This window comes from Ailuropoda melanoleuca, chromosome 15 (assembly GCF_002007445.2).
Source record: "Ailuropoda melanoleuca isolate Jingjing chromosome 15, ASM200744v2, whole genome shotgun sequence".
NCBI classification, from domain to species: Eukaryota; Metazoa; Chordata; class Mammalia; order Carnivora; family Ursidae; genus Ailuropoda; species Ailuropoda melanoleuca.
Genome location: NC_048232.1, coordinates 80,144,862 through 80,165,756, shown reverse-complemented (window position 1 = coordinate 80,165,756; position 20,895 = coordinate 80,144,862). Strand labels below are relative to the sequence as shown.

The 20,895-nt window shown below is 53.4% G+C and overlaps 1 protein-coding gene across 3 annotated transcripts; it reads left to right on the top strand.

Annotated features, from left to right (window-relative positions):
* Positions 1-2,297: 2,297 nt before the first annotated feature.
* Positions 2,298-20,578, top strand: IFT27 (intraflagellar transport 27). Of its 3 annotated transcripts, XM_034643934.1 has the most exons (8): positions 5,210-8,029; positions 8,884-8,971; positions 9,111-9,190; positions 9,571-9,630; positions 10,700-10,759; positions 12,744-12,861; positions 13,802-13,911; positions 20,320-20,578. In XM_034643934.1, exons 2-8 carry the CDS (start codon positions 8,893-8,895, stop codon positions 20,416-20,418), a joined length of 606 nt encoding a protein of 201 aa, XP_034499825.1. In that variant the 5' UTR covers positions 5,210-8,029; positions 8,884-8,892; the 3' UTR covers positions 20,419-20,578. The 3 variants fall into 3 exon arrangements, with proteins under 3 accessions (XP_034499826.1, XP_034499825.1, XP_034499824.1); XM_034643935.1 differs by lacking the exons at positions 5,210-8,029; positions 8,884-8,971 and adding an exon at positions 2,298-2,744; XM_034643933.1 differs by lacking the exon at positions 5,210-8,029 and having other exon boundaries at positions 8,283-8,971.
* The last annotated feature ends 317 nt before the right edge of the window (positions 20,579-20,895 follow it).

Here is a 20,895-nt window from a genome sequence, read left to right as displayed (position 1 = left end):
ATGCCTGGCATATGAGGCTCAATCGACAGGACCTATTACTACAAGGAACTCAATACATTTCCCCTCTAGGATGGGAGGAAGGGTGAGAGGCAGTGGAGGCAGGACAGGCTCCTGTCGATGCCACAGGGCTTGACATTCTCCTTGTGTTCAATCCCTAGTTCTGCCATTCATTAGCTTTGAGACTCTGGGCGTTAGCCTTTTCCTCATTTGGGCCTCAGTTTCCCCATCTATCAAACAGGGATGATACAAGCCTCACAGAGGTACAGTGACTGTCACACATGAACATGAAGACTAAATTTCTTAAGCCTTTACAGTGCTCAGAATGAGGCCAGCATTCAGTATGTGCTCAACATACAACAGTCTCGCCACTACTGCTGCTCAGGGAGGGGTTAGACTAGAATTTCTCAAGGGCCTTCATGGCTCCAAAACTCTCTGACCTCTTTAAACCCAGGGACGGTCAGGCAGCTGTCATTAGTCATCAAGAATATATAGAAGGCCCCTGGGATTGTGGAGTAGGCGGGGTAGAATTCACTATACACAGAAAAATCCAAAATGCTCTTACAGTGCCGCTGACCCAAATCACAGAGTGGCAATAACGTCAGGGAGAGTGGAAGTGGTGCAGAGGACAACAGCCTGTGAGGGGGGCACCATTACCCCCCCCCAGATGTATCTCAGTGTCTCAGCTCCATGCAGCTGCCTCCGGAGGGTGACTCACTTAAGGGTTCCTCTAAGGGATTAACGGGGTGACGATGAACAGGAGGGGTAAGCAGGAAGACCACGCAGAGGCATTCTGACTCACCGAGGCCTGAGGTGCCTGAGACAGCTGTGCACGATGTCTTCAAAAAAAGGAAAGCAGGTAAAAGGAAGGAAGGAGAGACACAGAGGCCTCAACGATAATACCAGGATTGATTCCTAAGGAAAAAAAATTCCAGGCACCTTGCATTGTTTTAGTCCAGACTGGGGACTGAAAACTCCATAGCAATTTGATGAGCGTGAGCGTGTTCACTGCCCTGCACGTGGCTGGCGGCCACACTAAGTCACAGAGCAGCCGAGAGAAGTGCCTGGTGACAGAGTGGTTGGCGATGGGAATCCCGGGCACAGGCACCTTCGGCCAGGGGCCACTCTTTCTTCTCAGCGCCAGCCACCCCAGAGGGGCCAGCAGGAATGACCGCAGGAGCGCATCTGGTCATGATGTCATCACTGTGATGGTGATGAGCCAAATCTGTCCAGATAAATTTCTTCTCTTTCATCCATGCGACAATCACAGTGGAGCACCTACTGTGCCCCGGGCCACTACCTCCTTCCCCTCTTCTACTCCTCAGGACAGAGGCGGGTTCTGGGGGCCCATCTTCAAAGATGAGCGAAGAGGCTCGGGGTGAGGGAAGTCGGCAGTGATTTCAGCCTGGTTTCTTGACCGCCCGGCAAGAGGGGCCTCCCCGGNCACCTTCTTGCTGTTCGCACAGCCCATGGCGCGCAGGGCTCTGTGGGAATTCCCGGCTGAGGGCAGCCGCAGCCGACCGGGGGCCGCGCGCCCCCTGCCGGTGGTGAGCGGAACGGCGGCGGGCGGGGGGGGGCGGGGGGGCGGCGGGGGGGGGTTGGTCACACGTTCGCCATTGTACAGGCGAGGAAGTGGGCTCGGCGGAAAGTAGGACTTCACATCCCCAAGAGCAACGCTCGCCCTGGGCTAAGTTTACTTGCTCTCCCTCTTGTTCACAGACATCACTATACACACGTTCAAATTTCAGATTTTACAGCGCAGAATATCGTTGGGCTTTAAAAATCGGACTTCCCTGCGGGATGTGGGGCAAGAACCGGATTTCTTGATGCATCACACAGCCTTGCTCGCAGGTACCCGTGAAGTGGAGCGACAAGAACCTCTACGAAGTCTAACCTGCTCACAGCTCCGCTTGGGCAGCGGCGGCCTCGTTACTGCGCAGGCGCCGCTGCAAACTCCCGCGCGCCCCACCCGCCCCTTGTGGGCGAACTCACTTCCGGAAGGGCGGGGGGGAGCGGCGATTCCCCCTTCTTCCTGCAGATGGTCCAAGCCAACCTCTGGCCAATCAGAAAGCTTCTCTTATCACTGCTTCTGGCTACGGAATTTGGCGCTCTATTTCCGCTGACTTTCCGGCGGCGCAGGGCGGGAGTGGTAATGATTGACATCTCCTGTAGCCATTCGTCAAGCGGGATGAGCTTGAACAGCAAATACCACTAAGAATTGTCCGTCAGGGGAGGGCTGTTAGCCCCGCCCCCTCCTCCCACTGGCCTCCGAGACCTTTCGGGGTGGGAATTTTTGTTGGCAGCCAATCGTGGGTCAGCGAGGAGGAGGAGGAGGCGGGGCAGGCGGCCGGTGGGTGAGCCGGAGTGCCTCTGTGTCTGTGTTTGGGTTGGGGCTGCAGGCTGCAGGTCGCATTTGCCGGTCCCCACTGCCGGGGCTGGGCTGGGAACGGGAGCCGCATCGCCCCTCTCGCACCTCCGAGGCCGCCTTCTGAGGCCTTGAGCTGAGCCCCCTCTGGCGCTCCTCCGCGCCCCTGCTCCAACCCTAGCGCCCGATAGCCGCCCCCAGCCCAGCCCAGCCCAGAGGTCCGGGCCCTATTGTCCCTGTCCACACCGCGGCTACAGGCCCCTTGAGCGTCTCCCTTCCCAGGCAGGGCACCCAACGTCTCTAGCAGCCGCTCTTCCCCAGTCTGGTCCGCGGAGGTGGTTGGTTACCATGGTGAAGCTGGCGGCCAAATGCATCCTGGCAGGTGAGTTTGAAATTTACAGTCTCCGGAGTCCAGAGACTTCGTAAGTTATTGAGAGCTTTTGTTCACCTAAATTGCTTACCCTCTTTCCCTTTTTTTCTCTTCCAAAAGCGAGTTAATGTAATTACTAATAGAGTAAATTCCATTAGGTGGAGAGAATTATCTTCCAGAGCACAATCTGTAGCTCCAGCTATTTTCCCCACTCCGTCACACTCTGAGACCACCTTCGCCAGTTTTTGAGCTGTGTTCAGGAGGAGTAGACGGTAAAAAAAAAAAAAAAAAATCAGGCTAAACACACCCTATGTGTTTTAGTGTTTCATCTAAACCATGTGCTGTATCCCAAAGTCAGGCATCAGTGACTTTGGAAGTCTTTACTTGTGGGATTTTTCTTTTCCCGACCCCACCCCTTCTGATAACAGGGATTGGAGAGAGTAATGTACAGTTGACCAGAGTTTGCAACAGGCCCATGCGTGTTGTGTTTAAGAGCCAGACTTTCTGTGCTGCCTCACACTCAGGAGGACATGAATCTTGAATCCCCCAAAGGCAGGAATCTTCGTTTTGTTGACTCCTATGTCTCAAGCATCCTGAACATTATCTGGAACCCAAGAGGTACTCAATAACTATGTGTGGAATGAATGACAATGTGGCGTCCACAGTTGTGGTGTTCCCTTTGTGTGTCTGCACATTTAGGAAAATATTTGCCTGGATATTGACCTGGGGCCCCTGAACACAGATGTACTTTACTAAGCCTTAAGTGCCTGCCAGGCACGGGTACTTCATTCAGTCCCCTCACCGTAGCACACTGGGGTAAGTGCTGTATTATTCTGCTGTTACTGAGGCACTGAGAGGTCAGGGCTCTTGCCCAAGGTCACCCCACCCCCACCCCCGGCGAAGGAAAGTCATAGGCAGGATTCCAGTCCCCAGACCTGCCCAACACCAAAACTCTTCACTTGTGTTACCATTGAACCCCGTGATCTCTCCAGGGTTCCCTGCCCAGCTCAGGAAAGAAATGGTAAGAAGCTATATAAAGGAAAAGAGATGCAGTTTTGGACTCCTCTCTTCCAGACTGACATTGATGGTATTTTTAATGGCTTTTCTAATTTGCAAATAAAAGAGTCACCCAGAAAGATGACTGACAATAGTAACTCAGATCATACCGGAGCAAAAAAATAATGGTTCCCGAGAGAGGTCTCTAGTTTCCAGACCACCATGGGAGGCAGTGTTGTGTAACAAAAGTAATTCTGGCTGTTCCTCTGATTGGCTGTGTCATCTTGGACACAGATTTCTCTGAGCCTCAGTTTCCTTGCAGATGAGGTGAGAACGTTTTTATTTTCTGAAGATGTATATTTTTTTTATGTGGGCTTCTCTGTCTAACTGCTCTCTTATTTCTTTTTTAATTCAACTCCCATCATGGGACTTACCACCTTCTATGTGCCAACACTGTACAAGAACCCTAAACACAGGTATCTCAGTGAATCCTCACAAGAACTCTGTGGGATCGGTATTACTGTCATCCTCATTTACACATGGGGCATCTTCGGCCCAGAGAGGTTAAGACACTTGCCCTGGATCACACAGCTGGCTGCAGCAGAGCTGGCATCCAGACCCAGATGATCTGAGTTCCAGGGCTTTGTTTTTCGCCCCCAGCTCTACTGTTCTCAAGCCTCAAGTCTAGACTCTTTGCCCTCTTTACACCCACTCTCTCAGTCACTGTTTCACCTGATTTCAGCTACTGCCTGAGTAAGTGATTTTTGAAATCCAATCTAGTCCTCGACTACAGCCTCCTTTCAGGGCCTTGAGGGCATTTCCTTTTGGAAGTTTCCAGAAACCAAAAAGACCTCAGTATAATGAATCAGGTCCCACCACCACCACCCACCAAAGTCTTGTTTTCCACACTGCATACACCCCCCTCACTGGTTTTATTTTTCCTTTCTCTTCCCAGGCCTACTATTTAAATTGAGTTTATCTGTCCTTTTTTCTCTCTTATAACTAACTGGTCACTGAGGGACCTGATATTCAATTCAAGTGCTCATTCATTCAATAGATATTTATTGAGCACCTGCTATGTGTGAGTGACCATGCAAGGTACAGTGGGAATACAGGGATGAACCAGGCCAGCCCCCACACTCGTGGCAGTGCTGAGATGTGCAGAATAATTTATAACCCAACAAACACGAATAGAATGCCCTTTGCATGCCAGATTCTGGAGAAATACCTCAAGGCATAGCTGCCAGTTGTTCTCGCTCAGACGAGGAGGGACTACACTCTTGGCATTTATCTGTTTTATTTACTTAACAATCACTTAAATATAACTTCAAAAATATCAGGTGCTGCACATATTAGCTCATTAAATCCTCTTAACAATTCTACGAGATAGGTGCTATTATTCCCATTTTGCAGAAGCGGCAACTGAGGCCCAGAGGGAGACTGCGGACCCAAGGTCACATAGCTAGTAAGTGGGGAGCTGGGGTGAGCTGGGGTGTGTGCCCTAAGTACTATGTACTGCCCCTTGATGGAAGTGGGGATGATAATAGTGCCTTGCCAGAAGGTGGCTCTGACATCAAGTCTCATGCTACCAGCAGTGAGCCTCACAGGTAAAGGCAAGAGGGAGGGATGGCCTTCAGAGGCTGTGGCAGAAGGACCCACGGAGCCCTGCCAGGCAGAGCATTTGGACTTGAGCGGGGAGACCTGAAAGGAAGTTGCCCTTGAGGGATTCTCAGAGATCAAGAGAGTAGGAGTTTAGGGCCCAGATTCGGTATAAGGGACTAATAGTTGGAGAGCAAATTGGAGGTGGATTCAGGGTTGACAGTAGAGAGGGGGTACACAGTAAAAGGAATCTTCTTCATGAGAGCGTGACAGGATCAAACACTATCTCAGAAAGGTCCATCTATTAGTGCCGACAGGGTGGGTAGAACAAAGAAAAACGAAAAGCACAGAGGGACAGGTGGGGAGCCCTTCAGGCAAGACCCGGTGAAGAAAACAGAAAATGCATTAGGCATTTTATTATACGGAATTGGTTCAACGGGGGTTGGAGAAATGGAAAAGCAAGAAGAAAACATTGAGATGACACAGTGGTAGATAGAGGTTGGGTTGTCAGAGGCCTGAGGAAGAGCCCCACAGAGCTGGGATCCAGATTCCCGAGGAGGGGGCACAGCTCTGCTGCGATGGGACCTCAAGAATTCAGTGACCCACCACGTGATGCTACGGACTGCTAGGCCCCATTCCCCACTGGCAGGGCGCTGGGCCCCGTGTTCAGGCAAGACATGACCAGATCCATTCTGGACCATCCTGAGGGTCTGGGTTTTGAGACCACTCTTGTTACCAGTGCTACAGAATTGGGGTCCAGGCAAAAAAGCAGAACCTACATTAGGCACCGCACCGGTGAGATTCCACGCGGATGTCCGCCAAACAGGTACTGGAGGCCTGGAAGGACGAAGGGACATCAGAAGCTTAGGAGGGGCCTGAGGAGATGCAGATCTCTGAGAAGGGGGCACTGCCCCCCAATGCTGGCATCTCTGAGGGGGAGTAATAAGGCTGGTCTGGGAGTACAAAAAAAACCCAAACAAACTGGAGAGAAGTTCCTACCTACTGCTGGGGTGAAGGCCATTGCCAGGGTACTGCTAAGAGACACAGAAGGCAGGTGGGAAAGGGGAAAGTCCATCCCCCCTCTCCCAGCCACCAGTCTTTCTCTAGAACTCGCAGTGGCAGAGCCGGACAGGAAGCCCCTGGCAAAGGAGATGCATGTTTGCAGAGTCCTTGCTCCTGTATCGCAAGGCAGCGTCAGCAGTGTCAGCAATGACAACAAAGGCCACGTGGGCTTGAGACCCAGCAAAGGACATCAGGAGTGAGGAGAGAGCGAAGGGCATGGGAGGAGACGGGGAGACGTGGTCAGAGGTGACTGGGTACAGCTGGGAGGCGGGGGCCAATGGTGATGTGAACAGAACCCACGAGATTGGTGAGCAAGACCACTTGGGACCTGGGGGTGCGACACGAGCTTAGCTGTGGACAAACAGATTGATTGGGTGAAGGCCCAGCATTCTAGCAGAAACATCCACAGGTTGTCGGAGATACAAAGTGTGGGAGAGAAATCCTGACCCAAGAGGTGACGGGAAAGAGAGTAAACAGGACAGAGCAACTGCGAGCAGAGGGCGGAGGACAGACCCACAGGAGTGCCCACGTTTCAGAGGCAGGAGGTGGGAGAACCAGACCCGTGCGAGGACACCAGGGCCACGGGGAAGGAGGGGGCTGCTTTGGGCCGACTCATCCTTCAGGGACATCAAGGAGCATGAGAACTGAGAAAAAGCCATTGGACTTGCCGATTAGGAGATCACAGGTGACCTTGCATCATGCCTTTGCAGGCGTCACTGTCTCTGTCCAGCAGTGCCCCTCCCCGTCGTCACCCCAGGCTCAGCCTCTCCCCAGGGAAGTGGGCCTCACTGATGAAACTGCTCCTTCGTTTCTTTCCTCGACACGCCCTCAGACGCCTTGGTTCTCAGCTTGTGCTATTTGCCTTTGCACTTGTCATCGTGTTGCTCTGCAAATGTGTTTATCAGTTATTTCCCTTCCCTGTGCTGGATCCCTCCTCAGCCGACACACAAGGCTTTCCGTAAGTGTGGGTGACTCTGACTGACAGTCGGAAGAAAGATTTATGAAATTAACTAGAACAAATAAATCTGTGGGGAATTTCACGAGCAGGAAGAGCCAATTTCCAACTGGATTCAGAAGCAAAACGAGTCAGGAGGGTGGATGCAGTCAGAGCGCAAGAAGGAATGTGATACGCTCTGTTTGTTCGGAGATGGATGGGTACCCAGCCACAGTCCAGCCCGCGGTTGCCCCTGATGGCAGGCAAGGCTGCGGTGATGCGGGCCCATAGGAGCAGTGTTAGAAATGGGTCAGGAGTGTCCCCGAGCTCTAGGAGAGGAGTGGGGTCTGGCTGGTAGAGTAAGATGTTGGAATTCTGGGCCAGTTACCCAGCTTTCTCTGAGCCTCGGACTCTCCGTCCGCCAAATGAGGTTAATGATGGCCATGATAGGGGGTGGGGGCTGGGAAGGAGGGAATCGCATGAATGATTCCCTTCCAAGTCATGGTGGTAAATAGAAAAGCAAGACTGACTAGCTCACTCAATCCTGGAGGAGTTCACAGGAAATGAAATGCCACAAGTAGTCAAGTAATTGTCTCGCAAGAGAAAATTATAGGTGGGAAAAGTCAAAACTGAGAAGTGAGCAGAGCAGCAGGCTGTGGAGAAGTCAAGTGCAGAGGCGCGTGGGAGCCGACTGTAAACATCGAAGGTGAGGCGATCGCAGCGGAGGCTACAAGTCAGAGCCCCGCCCGTGCAGTGGCGGTTTCGCTCAAGAGCCAGGGGTGAGAGTGCAGGAAACAGGGGTTCCGATGAGCATCTGTGCAAGACTCCTGGCCCAGAAGATCTCGCAAATGAGAACAGTGAGGAGTCACAGGAGGCCGAGCAGAGCCATCCGTGGCGGGGGGGCGGGGGGGCGGGGGCGGTGCACAGAGGGGGATTAGGGTGAACAGGGAGAGCCTGCAGCACCCTGGGGGGCAGGGGAAGGACCTCCAGATTAAATCACTCCCGACAGTCGGGAAAGGTCCCGATCTCAGACTGAAACTATACCATAAACCTTTAGTTTGGAGACACCAGTTTATGGGGCTGTGGACTCCTGAAGGGAGGCCGGGGAGATAAACCCCAGTAGGTATAAGGCGAGCCTGGAGGAGACGGCGGCCGTGGTGGACAGACGTGGAGAGACCCCTGGGAAGACGGATCTGCCGTGGTCTCGGGCACAGGGAGGCGGGGGTGGAACGTATCACTTGGAAATGGATTTCAGGTTGATGAATTTAGCACCTGGTCTCTTGCTTCTTGTAAATACAGAAACCCCCCCAACTTCCACCCCCCTGTCGTAACAGAAGCGTGCAGGGCCCCAAGTATGGAAGTTCTAAACTAGAATTGGTTCCTTTAGGCAGGTGAGACCCATAAGACTGAGCCGGGTCATACCCGTTTACCTTCAAGACTTCAAAGTAAATTCAAGTTTGAAAGTGAGAGTTTTTCCCCAGGGGTGTGCTCAGTGGCAGATGTGAGTTCTGTTTCTAGTGCTCGACAGCCCCCCTTAAGCTCTGTTACCTTCTGGGTCAGTTCTTTTGGATGAAAGGATTACCCTTGAAGAAACGCGACTGGGCTTTGAAGATAGCTCTCCTGGACCCGTGGCCCCGTCAGCCACCTCGTAAGTCCCCAGGAGAATCAAGTACATTTTCCCTGAAAAGCCATTGAAGTTTCTGGTTTCTAACTAGCGTTCTGGAGTGGGAGATTCTCCAGTCAGATCAGGATGGCAATGATGATTTTCTTCTCCTCTGACCTCACAGGAGACCCAGCAGTGGGCAAGACCGCCCTGGCACAGATCTTCCGCAGCGACGGGGCCCATTTCCAGAAGAACTACACCCTGGTGAGATCTGGGAGTTGTGGGCTGGCCGAGGCTTAAAGAGAAGGGGTCGTCCCCTAACCCCGAGGGAGTGACTTTCCGGAATTCCTTAAGAAGCCCTAAGAAGTCCAATGAGAAGCTGTTTGAATGGCCTTGTGGAGGGCATTTTTCCATAAGCCGCAGGGCATTAGGCTGTCTGTGCAACAGACTGGGCGGTCGGCTTGGTCCCCATGGACTACCCATCGTGGGCAGGGAGTTGGACGAGGCCCGTCGGTCCTGCCTGACTTCTGCACCAACAAGTCCAGAACACTGCCCCGTGCCTCCTGGGCATTGGGTGTTCATCGTGTCCTGTAACGAGCCTCTCGGGACCCTCTGACCTACATATTCTCGGTTTTCCTCCGCAGACGACAGGGGTAGACTTGGTGGTGAAGACAGTGCCGGTTCCTGACACAGGAGACAGTGTGGTAAGTGGTGCCCTTGACCCAAGAGAGCTCAGTGCTCCTCCCGCTGAGCCCAGAGTCTCCGTGGTCAGTGTCATCCTCCCTAAGAGGGTTGGGGTACAGGGACTTGGCCTAGGCTTGTCTGAACACTTGGGAAGAGTCGCTGACCCAGGCTGAAGAAGAGGGAGTAGGAAGACAGGGATATGGGCTCCGTCCTCCCAAAACTGGCGTAGTATCAGGGTTCTTAACCCGGGTCCCTTTTTTGCAATCCGTAACTCTGGAAATTGAATTGCAAGGTATTATGTTTGTTGTACTGTCCTGGAGAGAAGGTTGAAGAATCACCACTTTCTTAAGGAGGTCCATGAGAAAACACAACTTTAAGTACCCCCTGATGCAGGGAGAAGGGATAAAATGAGCGCAGATAATCGGCGTGCGACGCAGATTACAGGACTGACCTTCAGACAGCGTGTGCCGGGGTCAGAAGCCAGCCAGGGGGCATCCAGTTCCCCGGGGGAGACTTCCCAGAGCAGCAGCCTCGGGGAGGGTCCTCGCATGGGCTGGCCGAGGCTGGGTCGAGGGTCAGGAAGGGTCACCCTGGGCCCTCTGTCCGAATCCCACCTCCGCCGTCAGGGAAGGATGGCAGGCTGTCCTACTTTAAACGCCTTCTCCAGGCCCACTCAGTGACCTGCTTTAAAAAGAATTGTTTTAAGATTTGAAAATCAGTTTGGTTAACAAAGTGCAGAGTGACCTTTTGGAAACCAGAGCACTTGTCGGCCTGTTCAGCATTCTGTTCTGCCAGGTGGGAAGTCAGCTTGTTCCTGGTATTTTTGCACTCGGGGTTAGGAGAGGTGAGCGCCGCACAGAAAGTGCTAGTTGGTGTGGGAAACCGTTGTGCTGCCTGTCTCGGGCTCTCAAGATCGTTCCTTTCCCCCATCATCTTCCTCGAGCCCCGGGGAAGAGAGAGAGGCTCTGTGGAAATGGGTGTATCTCACCACTAAGACAGGTCTGCAGGGAGCAAGTGTCACCTCGGGGACTCGCAGCCAGCGATTTCCCTACGTGGAGACTTTCTCGGGACATGCCTTTCTGGTTCTAGGAACTCTTCATTTTTGACTCCGCCGGCAAGGAGCTGTTCTCCGAAATGCTGGATAAATTGGCAAGTAACGTGCGATCTTTTTCCTAACCACCACCTTCCACCAAAACGTTTCCCCCTTCGATGCTCTCCCAGAAGTGTCACTATAGTCTGGCTGCCAAGAGAAGCTATCATGGCAGAATTCGTGCAGGGGCAGTCCTCCCAGCCTTGGGACTCAACGGCCCCTTGGCCAGGAGGACTGGCTCATGCACGTGATTCCCCCTCCCCCCAGCTCTGGAATGGCCAGCTTCCAAATGTGCCCAAGCTGTGTGACTCAGTCCCCGCAGCGCTCTGGGCCCCCCTTATTTCGCCAGCTCCCTCCCATGGTGCGCAGTCAGCACTCCCCAACCTCCTAGGACGGAAGCAAACATTCCCTTCCCCTCTAGGGGGCACTCTGGAGGCCCCGTAGGAAGGCTCGCCTTCCCCTCTCACCCCCTGGGCCCTGCGGCGGGCGGGGGGGGTTTGCTCTGGGACCTGCACCTGCTGCCACCAGGGGCTTCTCTGGCCCACCCAGCCTTCCTCACAGGATCCAGCTCGCTGTGCCTTCCAAGGTAACAGTTCCGCTAATCTGGGCCAGTGAGCTAATTAGAAGGTTTGAGCTCTCCAGAGCCCTCCCCTGCCTTTCCAAGAACGGCTACATTTTAATAGAAACTGTTTTCTGCCCCTTTTTTGTTGTCTAAGAGAAATAGATCTAATGACAGTCATTCCTCATGGGCTTGGCTTCTCGCATCCGTCTGTGACGCTTAAAATGCGCCTGCTGTGTGCACGGCCTCTCACTGGGGCAGAAGCGAGGACGTGTCTGGGCAAGTCAGAGCAGTACCGGTCAGCTCACACCCTGCCTCCAGCCAGCCTGACGCTGGGCTCCTGCCCTGGCTCCGGCTTGATCCCCGGCTTGATCCCCGGCTTCTCCTGGGTCCCCTCACGGAGGCCTAGAGGAAGGAGGTGTCCCCTGCATGCACAAAGGGGAGGTCACTGTGGCTCTAGCAAGAGTTCTTGAGTTAGTCTGCAGAATGAATGCGGGGGGGGGCTGTTCATCAGTTCTATCAAAGCAGCAGCATAGCCTTGGGGTACAGGGAGCCCTCCAGAGCCAATCCTGGACCGGCCTTCCAAGGACAACTGGAGGAAAAAGGATTCCTCCCCATACCCTGGGAGGTTACTGACACATCAGAAATAAACCAGGCTGTAATTGTGCAGGACGGGGGGGTCCCCAGAGACTGGGGCATGGCAAGAGCCTCGTGCACCGGGACAAGCATCCAGCCTGAGCAGGGCCATCCTGTGGCCTTGTGCCAGGCAGCAGGACGTCCCGGGACTCTGAGCAGCCCCCTGAAGGCCACAGGACCTGAGAGCGTAGCCCTGCTTCTTAACTGGGACAGCGAGCCCTGTACAGTTGTCGGTCTGGTCTGGATTAGGGCTGATACACTGCAGGAGACACAGAAAGTGCTCTTTGCATTTTGAAAAGCCAGCCCTGATTAAGAAGATGCCAGCAAACAAGCTTCCAGGGGCTGGCTAATGGAAGAAAGGATGCTCTTTTAGGCCTGCAAAGCAGCAAAACATAATAACTGGCGTTAAGAGTGGGCCCTTGAGAGGAATGCGACAGAGAATGAATGAATGAAACCAGAGCCAGGCAAGAGCATTTCTGGGTAGGAAAAAACCTCAGTCCTACCCCAGTCCTTAAAGCATGTCTGATCTGGGCAAGTCAGTTACCGTCTCCGAGCTCAGTAGGGATATTGGGACCAACCCTACAAGTTGGGAGGTTTCTCAACTGCGCATAGAACGCTGCCCAGCCAGCAGCCTGGCGCAGAGATGAGCCCCTGCCCTCGCCGCCCGCCAGCCCTCCTGTTGGTTCCTGTGGGTGAATCGTTTCCTCCTGTGGTTGGGCTCAGGGTTCGGACCCCCATCCCCATTACAGTTCTTCATCTCCCCCCACCGGCCGTCGCTTCCCTCGGGAGGCCAGCCTAGAAATCGCTTGCGCTGTTACTGACGTGCTCGTCCTGCCCCTCTGGCACAGTGGGAGAGCCCCAACGTCTTGTGTCTCGTCTATGATGTGACCAACGAGCAGTCCTTCGCCAACTGCAGCAAGTGGCTGGAGAAGGCTCGGTCACAGATTCCAGGCACCTCCCTCCCAGGTAGGAGCTGCCATCTGTGGGACTTCCGGCGGCATCCGTCCCTCAAGCGCACGCGCGCAAGGTCGTTGCAGAGGTGGCTACCGATATAAAAGAGGGTGGGTGCCCTAGGCTTAGAGTATGGTGGCCTGCATTGTACAGTGACTGCCTCGTAGCAGCCACGGAAACCTCAGTGAGTTACCACACACAGCTCTGGGAGTCTGTAAAATGGGCATGATGACTCCCGCGGCCCCCCTTCCCCCTGCAGGGTCGTGGAGAGGAGACTCGAGAATAATATGGGGAAGGTGCTGTGATATGAATGAGGTTTTATTTCTGAAAGCTAGCCCCGGGGATGAATTCCTCATTTTCTCCTGTATTTGGGGCGCAAGTAAACATTCAAGTCCTATTGTCACTTCTGAATGCTTTAAATCAGTTTATTTTTCATCCCTATGTGAGATCAACAAATTCCCCTCATTAGAGACCAGGGAAAGCGATCTCCAGAGACGGGCTCAGAAATTAGCTGCAGCTGATGCAGCTGGGAACGGCTCTAAATTACCTCTGAGTCCCTGACTCTGAGCCCAGTCCTTAGATTAGTATTAATGACCATTTTTAACGTTTGCTCCATGTGCTAGGAATTATCGCAAATGCTCACATAAATTTGGCCCTCGCCTTGCAGCCTGAAGGTGACAGGGCAGACAGATTTGCATGAAGTCTGCAAAAAGGGCCGAGCAAAAGCTGTGTGTGAAAAGCAAAGCCCACCAGCTCTCCTGCGGCCTGGGGGAGAGGAAGCCCTGGAGCCTCGCTTCCCCCCTCCACCCCCATGGTCAGCACCTAGAGTCGGGCAGCCTTTCCCCGACAGTGTTTTGTACCCCTCAAAATTAGTGTGCTTGCCCTTTTCTTTGTCCAGCAGTCCTCCCGGGCTGCCACAGTTAAATGCAGTGCTCTGGTTCTTTCTTTCGAGTAGGTGTGTTAGTGGGGAACAAGACAGACCTGGCCGGCAGACGAACGGTGGATTCGGCTCAGGCCCGGGAGTGGGCCCTGGGCCAAGGCCTGGAATGTTTTGAAACATCCGTGGTAAGTCGCTCCACTCACTCCAGAGCCAGGTTCGGAGTGGGCCTCTGCTGGAAGTGGCCTTTCCCGTAACCTCACCCGCAGCGGGTTCTTCTCCCACCATATGCAGAGTCTCATTTGGAGCCGATGTGTACATTTCTTAGTCCAAGACGCTTCTTGATAGAGCAGAGTCACTCGTGCCCTTACAGCCGGCCAGCCCCGACATAGTTGTATCTCAGTTAATGAGGAATACAAGGGCATCAGGTTCGATGATAGTGACCCTTGGCATTTGCGTGAGATAGCGCGGGTCACGTGCCATTGGAGCATTATCTCACGGGTCCTCACAGGCAGTACCGTGACCCTGGGCGCTGGTCCCGTAATCCCCATTTCCGTGTTGAGAAGGCGAAGTGACTTGCCCAGGGTCACGTGACTACTGAAGAGTCCAGCCGGGAGTATGACCCCTGGCTCCCTGTCCCACCTTGCCGCAGCCCCAGGGTGACACCAGGCCACGAAGTACCCTCCTTACAGAGTCAGCAGGAGCCCTTGTGAAAGGGGACAGCCAGCAGGACTTGCTCCTGGCACCTTCAGCGCACTGTCTCACAATTCTGGCTGTCCAGCGCTGGGGAACCCCCCCTTCCTCTGTTCGAGACCTTTTAGGTCCCAGCCTCCCTGCAGCCAGGGTGCACACATGTGACCCCGTGTGCACCAATCGGACATGCTCCTTTCAGACTTTCCAGAAGGGAGTAAAGTGACAACTCGCCCCCTGCAGGAGCGACCCAGAAGCATTGATTTCAGCCAGCAGGGGCCAAGGTGCTGGCAGCAGTGCCCCTCCCCGGGGTTGGTGGGGAGACTTGCCAAGCCCCGCACGGCCAGAAACACCCATGGTTGTCACTTGGACCTCACTCCTGGCCTTGTGGTCCCCCAGGCCTGATTCTTTGGCTGTCCGAAAGAGTCAGCGGGCTAGTTAAGAAAGAGCCTGGAGGCGGTTTTCTACTCAAGCTGCAGACGCTTCTGTTGTCGCATTTACAAAACCTGGCAAATGTTGCTGTTCAATTGCTGTGTGGATGTGAACTTTTTAAATCCCCCAGAGTGGCGTGCTTTCTTGGGAAAGTGTAGCGGGTAGAGGCCAACGCTCTGGCTGCAGAACTAGCTCTGGGACCCTTAGCGAGTTCGTCAGCCTGCTGGTGCCGCAGTCTCCTCACCTGTAAAGTGGGAATAAGGAAATCTATTCCTCATTGAGTGATAAATGTGAGAATTCGGTGAGATGGTGAATAGGAGAACATCAGCGCCAAGTCCGATGCGTAGTGAACACTCAATAAATGTTTGCTTTTGAAGTAGGACCATCCCCCCAGCAATCTTCTTTATACCATTGTTACTTTAAAAGTTGTGTGTTCCTAGATTCTACAAAGGTAGAAGTCCCTCTTGCCTGCGGCCGATGATCACAGGTGCTAAACTCATGAAGCTCACACTAGCGAGCTTTTCCGGGATAGACGGCTTCTCGTCTTGTACGCAGTGCGCCTTCGAGCCAACCGTACGCTGTGCTACCCACATCAAGCCACATTTCACTGCTCCCTCTGCCTCCATTCACATTTGTGAAACTGCCTCCCCACCCCAGTATCCCGTAGTCCCCAGAACTCTTGGAGCTCAAAAATTACCGCCCACCCCCAACACATTAGTCATCACAGGCCACTGGGCTGCACGCTTCAGCAGCGTAGGTGTTTGTTGCTACGCTGTTGAAACGGGTGGTGTAAATTATGCTGGAGGAGGCTCAGTTAAGCACTTGGTATTAACTGTGTAAGTTAACTAGTCCCCCGAGTTGATGCTAACAGAAGCACCCCTGGCAGCTCGGTTAAGAAAGCTGTAATTAAAAAGGAAATAGAACCCAATGCTGCCTGAGACGCGGCCAAGCCTTGACACCTAGCGCCCGGCTCCGCCTTCCAGACTGCACGCGGCGGCCACCATCCTGCAGACCAGGAGGGACCTACGCGGTCATCTGACCTCCTCTCTTGGCTGTTCATTGCATCTCCAGAACTTAACTCGTCTTCAAACTGGCACTTGGCACCCTTCGATGCACCTTCACCCGTGTCCCCCACCACCCCTGGCAACCACCAGTCTGCTTTGTGTTTCTATGACTTTGAGTGTTTTTAGACTCCACGTGTAAGTGACAAGATGCGGTATTTGTCTTTCTCTGGCTGCCTTGTTTCCCCGAGCGTAACGCCGTCAAGGGTCATCCATGTTGTCACAAATAGCAGGACGTCCTCCTTTTCGTGGCTGAATCCTATTCCATTATGTCCGTGTGCATACCACAGTTTCTTTAATTCATCTGTCGATGGACACTTGGGTTGTTTCTATGTCTTGGCTATTGCGAATAATGCTACAGTGAACATGGGGTGCAGGTGTCTCTCCAAGGTAGTGATTTCATCTCCTTTGGGTATTTATCCAGATGTGGGATTGCTAGATGATATCGTAGCTCTATTTTTAACACTTTGAGGCACCTCTAGACGGTTTTCCACAATGGCTGCACCAGCTTGCATTTGACAGGGCACAAAGGTTCCTTTTTCTCCACGTCCTCCCGACACTTGTTACCTCTTATCTTTGGGGTAATGGACGCCCTAACAGGTGTGAAGTGATATCTCATTGTGGTTTTGATGCGCATTTCCCTGCCGATGAGTGGTGTCGAGCACCTTTTCACTGGCCTGGTGGTCACCTGAATATCCTTTTTGGAAAAATGTCCATTTGCTCCTCTGCCCATTTTTAAAATCAGATTATCGATGTTTTTGCTGTGGAGTTTCCCGAGTTCCTTACCTATTTTAGATATTAACCCATTCTCAGATGTGTGGTTTGCAAATATTTTCTTCCATTCCATAGGTTGTCTTTTCATGTTGTTGATGGTTTCTTTTGCTGTGCAGAAGCTTTTTAGTTTGATGTAGTCCCATGTATTGATTTTTGCTTCTGTTCCTTGTGCTTTGCTGTTATGTCCATAAACTCGTTGCCAAGTCCCCTGTCCAAGAGCTTTTTCCCAGTGTTTTCTTCTAGGAGTTTTATGGTTTCAGGTCTTAAGTTCAGATCTTGACTCCATTCTGAGTTCATTTTTATGAATGGTGTAAAATAGGGGTCCAGTTTCATTCTCGTGCACGGGAATATCTGGTTTTCCCAACATTATTTATTAAAGAGGTTAGCTTTTCTTCACTGAGTATTCTTATCTCCCTTGTCAAATACTAGTTGCCCATGTAGGCAGGGGTTTATTTCTAGGCTCTCAATTCTGTTCCATTGGTTTTTGTGTCTGTTTTTATGCCAGGACCATTCTGTTTTGATGACTATGGCTTTATAATGTAGTTTGAAATCAGGATGTGTGATGCCTCCAACTGTGTTCTTTCTCAGGATTGCTTTGGCTATTTGGGTTTTTTTGTAGTTCCTCCTAGACTTAAAATTTTAAGATTTTATTTACTTTAGAGAGAGAAAGAGCATGAATGGTGGGAGGACCAAAGGAAGAGGGAGAGAGAAAATCCCAAGCAGACCCCACACTGAGCGCAGAGCCCAATGGGGGGGGGGTGCTCGATCCCTGAGATCATGACCTGAGCCGAAATCAGGAGTCAGATGTTTAACTGACTGAGCCACCCAGGCACTGTCCCCCCACCCCTTAGACTTTCTAACATCTCTTGATATTTGGCATTTTCAGACCAAAAAATTAAAGATTTTTTAAAGGAAGTTTTAAAAAAGTTCATCACTAGAGGACAATATTAAACACAAGTTCAAGAAGGATCTGTGGGGAGGACTCCTCTTGCAGCAGGGTGAGGGAAGGGAACTGACCTTTGTTGAGTGTCTGCTGTGTGCTAGGTATCTGTACACATTAATCTGCTGAAGCTTCTAGCAGCCTACAAGACACCCAGTGCTATCCCTGTCTTACACATGATGAGCAGACTCAGAAAGGTTGTGTGGCTCTCCCTGGTTGGCCAGCCTATGAGCAGCCAAACCAGGACTAGAATGCCTGTCTAAGCTTGAGAACCTTCTAGAAGGAGCTCTGGCCTCCCACAGAACCAATCTTGGGACTCTCAGGGGCAGAATTCTAGGCCAGTTGAGCACTAGTCTGAGAGCCTGTCCTAAGGATCTTTTCACATAAGGCAAACGTACTCTACAGTGTGTCAGTGAGATTATGATTAGTCATTTAACAAAAGGATTCCTGTCACCGGCAAACCCTCTTAATGCATTCAGAAAATGGCTCCGTTTCCATCTGCTACCTCGGGAGTGCTCCGCGGCATATATAAAAGGCTTGTCTCCTCTGAATTCTTTACTTGTTATGTTGCACTCTCCACAGATCTTGCTTTCAGGAGCTTTCAAATTCATTTGGAAATCCTCGTGTGTGTCCAAGGCAGGCCTCATTCTCTGTCTGCTCATTACTTAACTATGCTTTCAACTGGTGTAACATTCTTTTTTAGAGAGGGAGGAGGAAACGGGCAGAGGGAGAGAGAGAATCTTAAGCAGGCTTCACGCCCAGCACGCCCAGCCCTGACCCAGGGCTCAGCCCCATGACACTGAGATCATGACCTGAGCGGAAATCAAGAGTCAGATGCCCAACCGACTGAGCCCCCCAGGTGCTCCCGGTGTCACGTTTTACTGTGGACGTTGGCATTGCCTAGGACATTATGTTCCGTACAACCAAACGTGCTTGATGTGACCGGGTTAGTTCTCTTCTGTCCGACTGGGCCGATGGTCGGCCGCCGCGCACTTAGTGCAGGTGCTCGTGTTGGCTATACGCTGTCCCCTGGTTCCTCAGCAGTGCCACCTCTGTTTCTGCTCTTGGCTAACTTGTCCCGTCCCCCTTGCGATTTCCCTTGTGAGAAAGTCCAGGTAACGTTCCCTGTGAGAACTGGCTTCCGTCGTGCGTTTCTGTCTCCCTGGCTGGCAGGGTGGAAGGGCTGCTCTTCTCCCATTGGGAAGCTCAGATCCTAGGCTGGGCTCCACACACCCCAGCTGCACCCCTGGGCCGCAGACTGCTCACCCGCAAAGTGAGGGCACTGAGCTCGATAACTTCCGAACATTCTGCAGTTTGGAAATCCTTCCCTTTTGTTGGGGGTGTATCGTTGCCTCTTGTCAAGGCTGTGCTTTTGCCGGCTGCCAAGGACTGTTTGAAGATGGGTTCTCGTGCATACATAGCTTGAGCCTCTGTCTTCAAAGTAGCGGGTTCTTTCTTCTGCCAATGTATTTCGTAAAAAAAAAAAAAAAAAAAAAAATACACACGTGCACACACAGTGAGAGAACAATAGCTAAGCTGAGAGGCTACCGTTTTCGTTCCCCTAGAGCTTGGCCATGCTCACCCTGTGGGGCTGATTCTTCCCGCTCCATAGACATCTAGGGCCAGTTCTAGAACTTGTCTAATGTCTCAGAACAGGAAGTCCTTTGGGCACCTTTAGTCACAAAATACTCATCTCAGTTATGAAAATGCACAGTGCTGGGCGCCTCACCACTTCCAGTCAGTGCCCCCTCCCACACCTGCTGTGGGAAGCAGGGCCGGGCTGGTGGTCCTGCCCCTGCCCCTCCCCCCAGCCTGCCACCTGCAGAAGAGGGTGCTCAGGCGGCTTGGCTGGCGCCCTGGGAGCACTTCGGTGATGCCCCATCCCTGGCCCATTGGCAGAACCCTCCCACCTGCAGCTTCCTGCTCATGGGTGACCCCTCCTCACCCCTCCTACAGACTTAGTTCCTGGCCCTCAGTTCTTGTTGGGGCCCATCCCCCTCCTGGAGCTCGTCCCTGCAGAGTCCCTTTAGGGCGGCTCCAGGCCGGCTCTCCTCCTCGGCCCGCTGCCGGCCCAGGGCAGTGCTGCTGCAGTCCTCTCCTGGCCGCCAACACAGCCAGCCCCCGGGCTGACCTCGATTTTTCCCAGGCCTGGCTCCAGCACTGGCCTGGGCCCCTGGGCCTCGGGCTTTCTCCCGAAGCTTCCCACTGAGCTCGAAGTGAGGGAGAGGCACCGCAGGGGTCAGTGCCACAGCTCTGCCCAACTCGAGGTGAGGATGGGCCCATCCCATCTGGCCCTCCCTCTGGAGTGGGGCAGGCGGCGGGGGGTGGGGAGAGTCCTTGCCATCTGTTATTTTGCTTTGGCCTTTGAGGGCCCCAGTGAAAACTAAGCGAGGAGAGTCTCACTTTAGCACCCGTCACAGGGGGCGAGCGTGGCTGAAAGTATGGGCTCTGTAGAAACATCTAGGTGCAGACCCAGCTCCACCATGGACAGGTGTGAGGCTTCGGGCAAGTTACTTAAACTGTCCGTGTCTCAGTTTCCTCCTTGTAACAAGGGCGTGCTAGGAGCCAGCCCCGCCGGCGTGGGGGCGAGAGGAGGCCAAGCATGGGGGGCACCTGACGCGAGGGGAGCGTGAGTGCGCGCCGGCTCCCTGTCCCGATGAGGCTGTAACACCGCCGACTTCTCCGCCTTGTCTCTGCAGAAGGAGATGGAAAACTACGAAGCCCCCTTCCACTGCCTGGCCAAGCAGTTCCACCACCTGTACCGGGAGAAGGTGGAGGTTTTCCACGCGCTGGTGTGAGGGCCCGGGGCGGGCAGCACCTCGCAACGGCGCTGCTGGTGATCCGCCAGGGACTCCGGCTCCTCGGGGAGGAGAGAAGCTGGCATTGGCTCGGCGACTTCCAATATGTCCTGACAGCTTTAAATAAAATGAGATGTGGGAGCAGCCGCTCCTTCCGTTCTTGGCCGGGGTGGCCCTGCTTCCGTCCTGCCCTTTGGGTGCCAGTCCCGGGGCGGCGCGCAGAACCTTGGTGGCCCAACACCTGTCAGAGCGGGTGGTCCTGCCCGGCCTCAAGGGCCTGTACCGACAGCACGGCCCACAGTGGGATGTTCGGCCCAGAACTGGCCCCACAGCTGAGGGGCCCACGGCTGCCTCCTTCTAGTGGATTTGGCTCTGCTGCCTGTTCTGTCCAGACGCCAGAGCTCCCTTGCAGTGGCCACTGTCACTGACCAAACAGTGCCCTCTGCCGGCCCCCTCGGGGGCTCCTTCTGGGTAGGG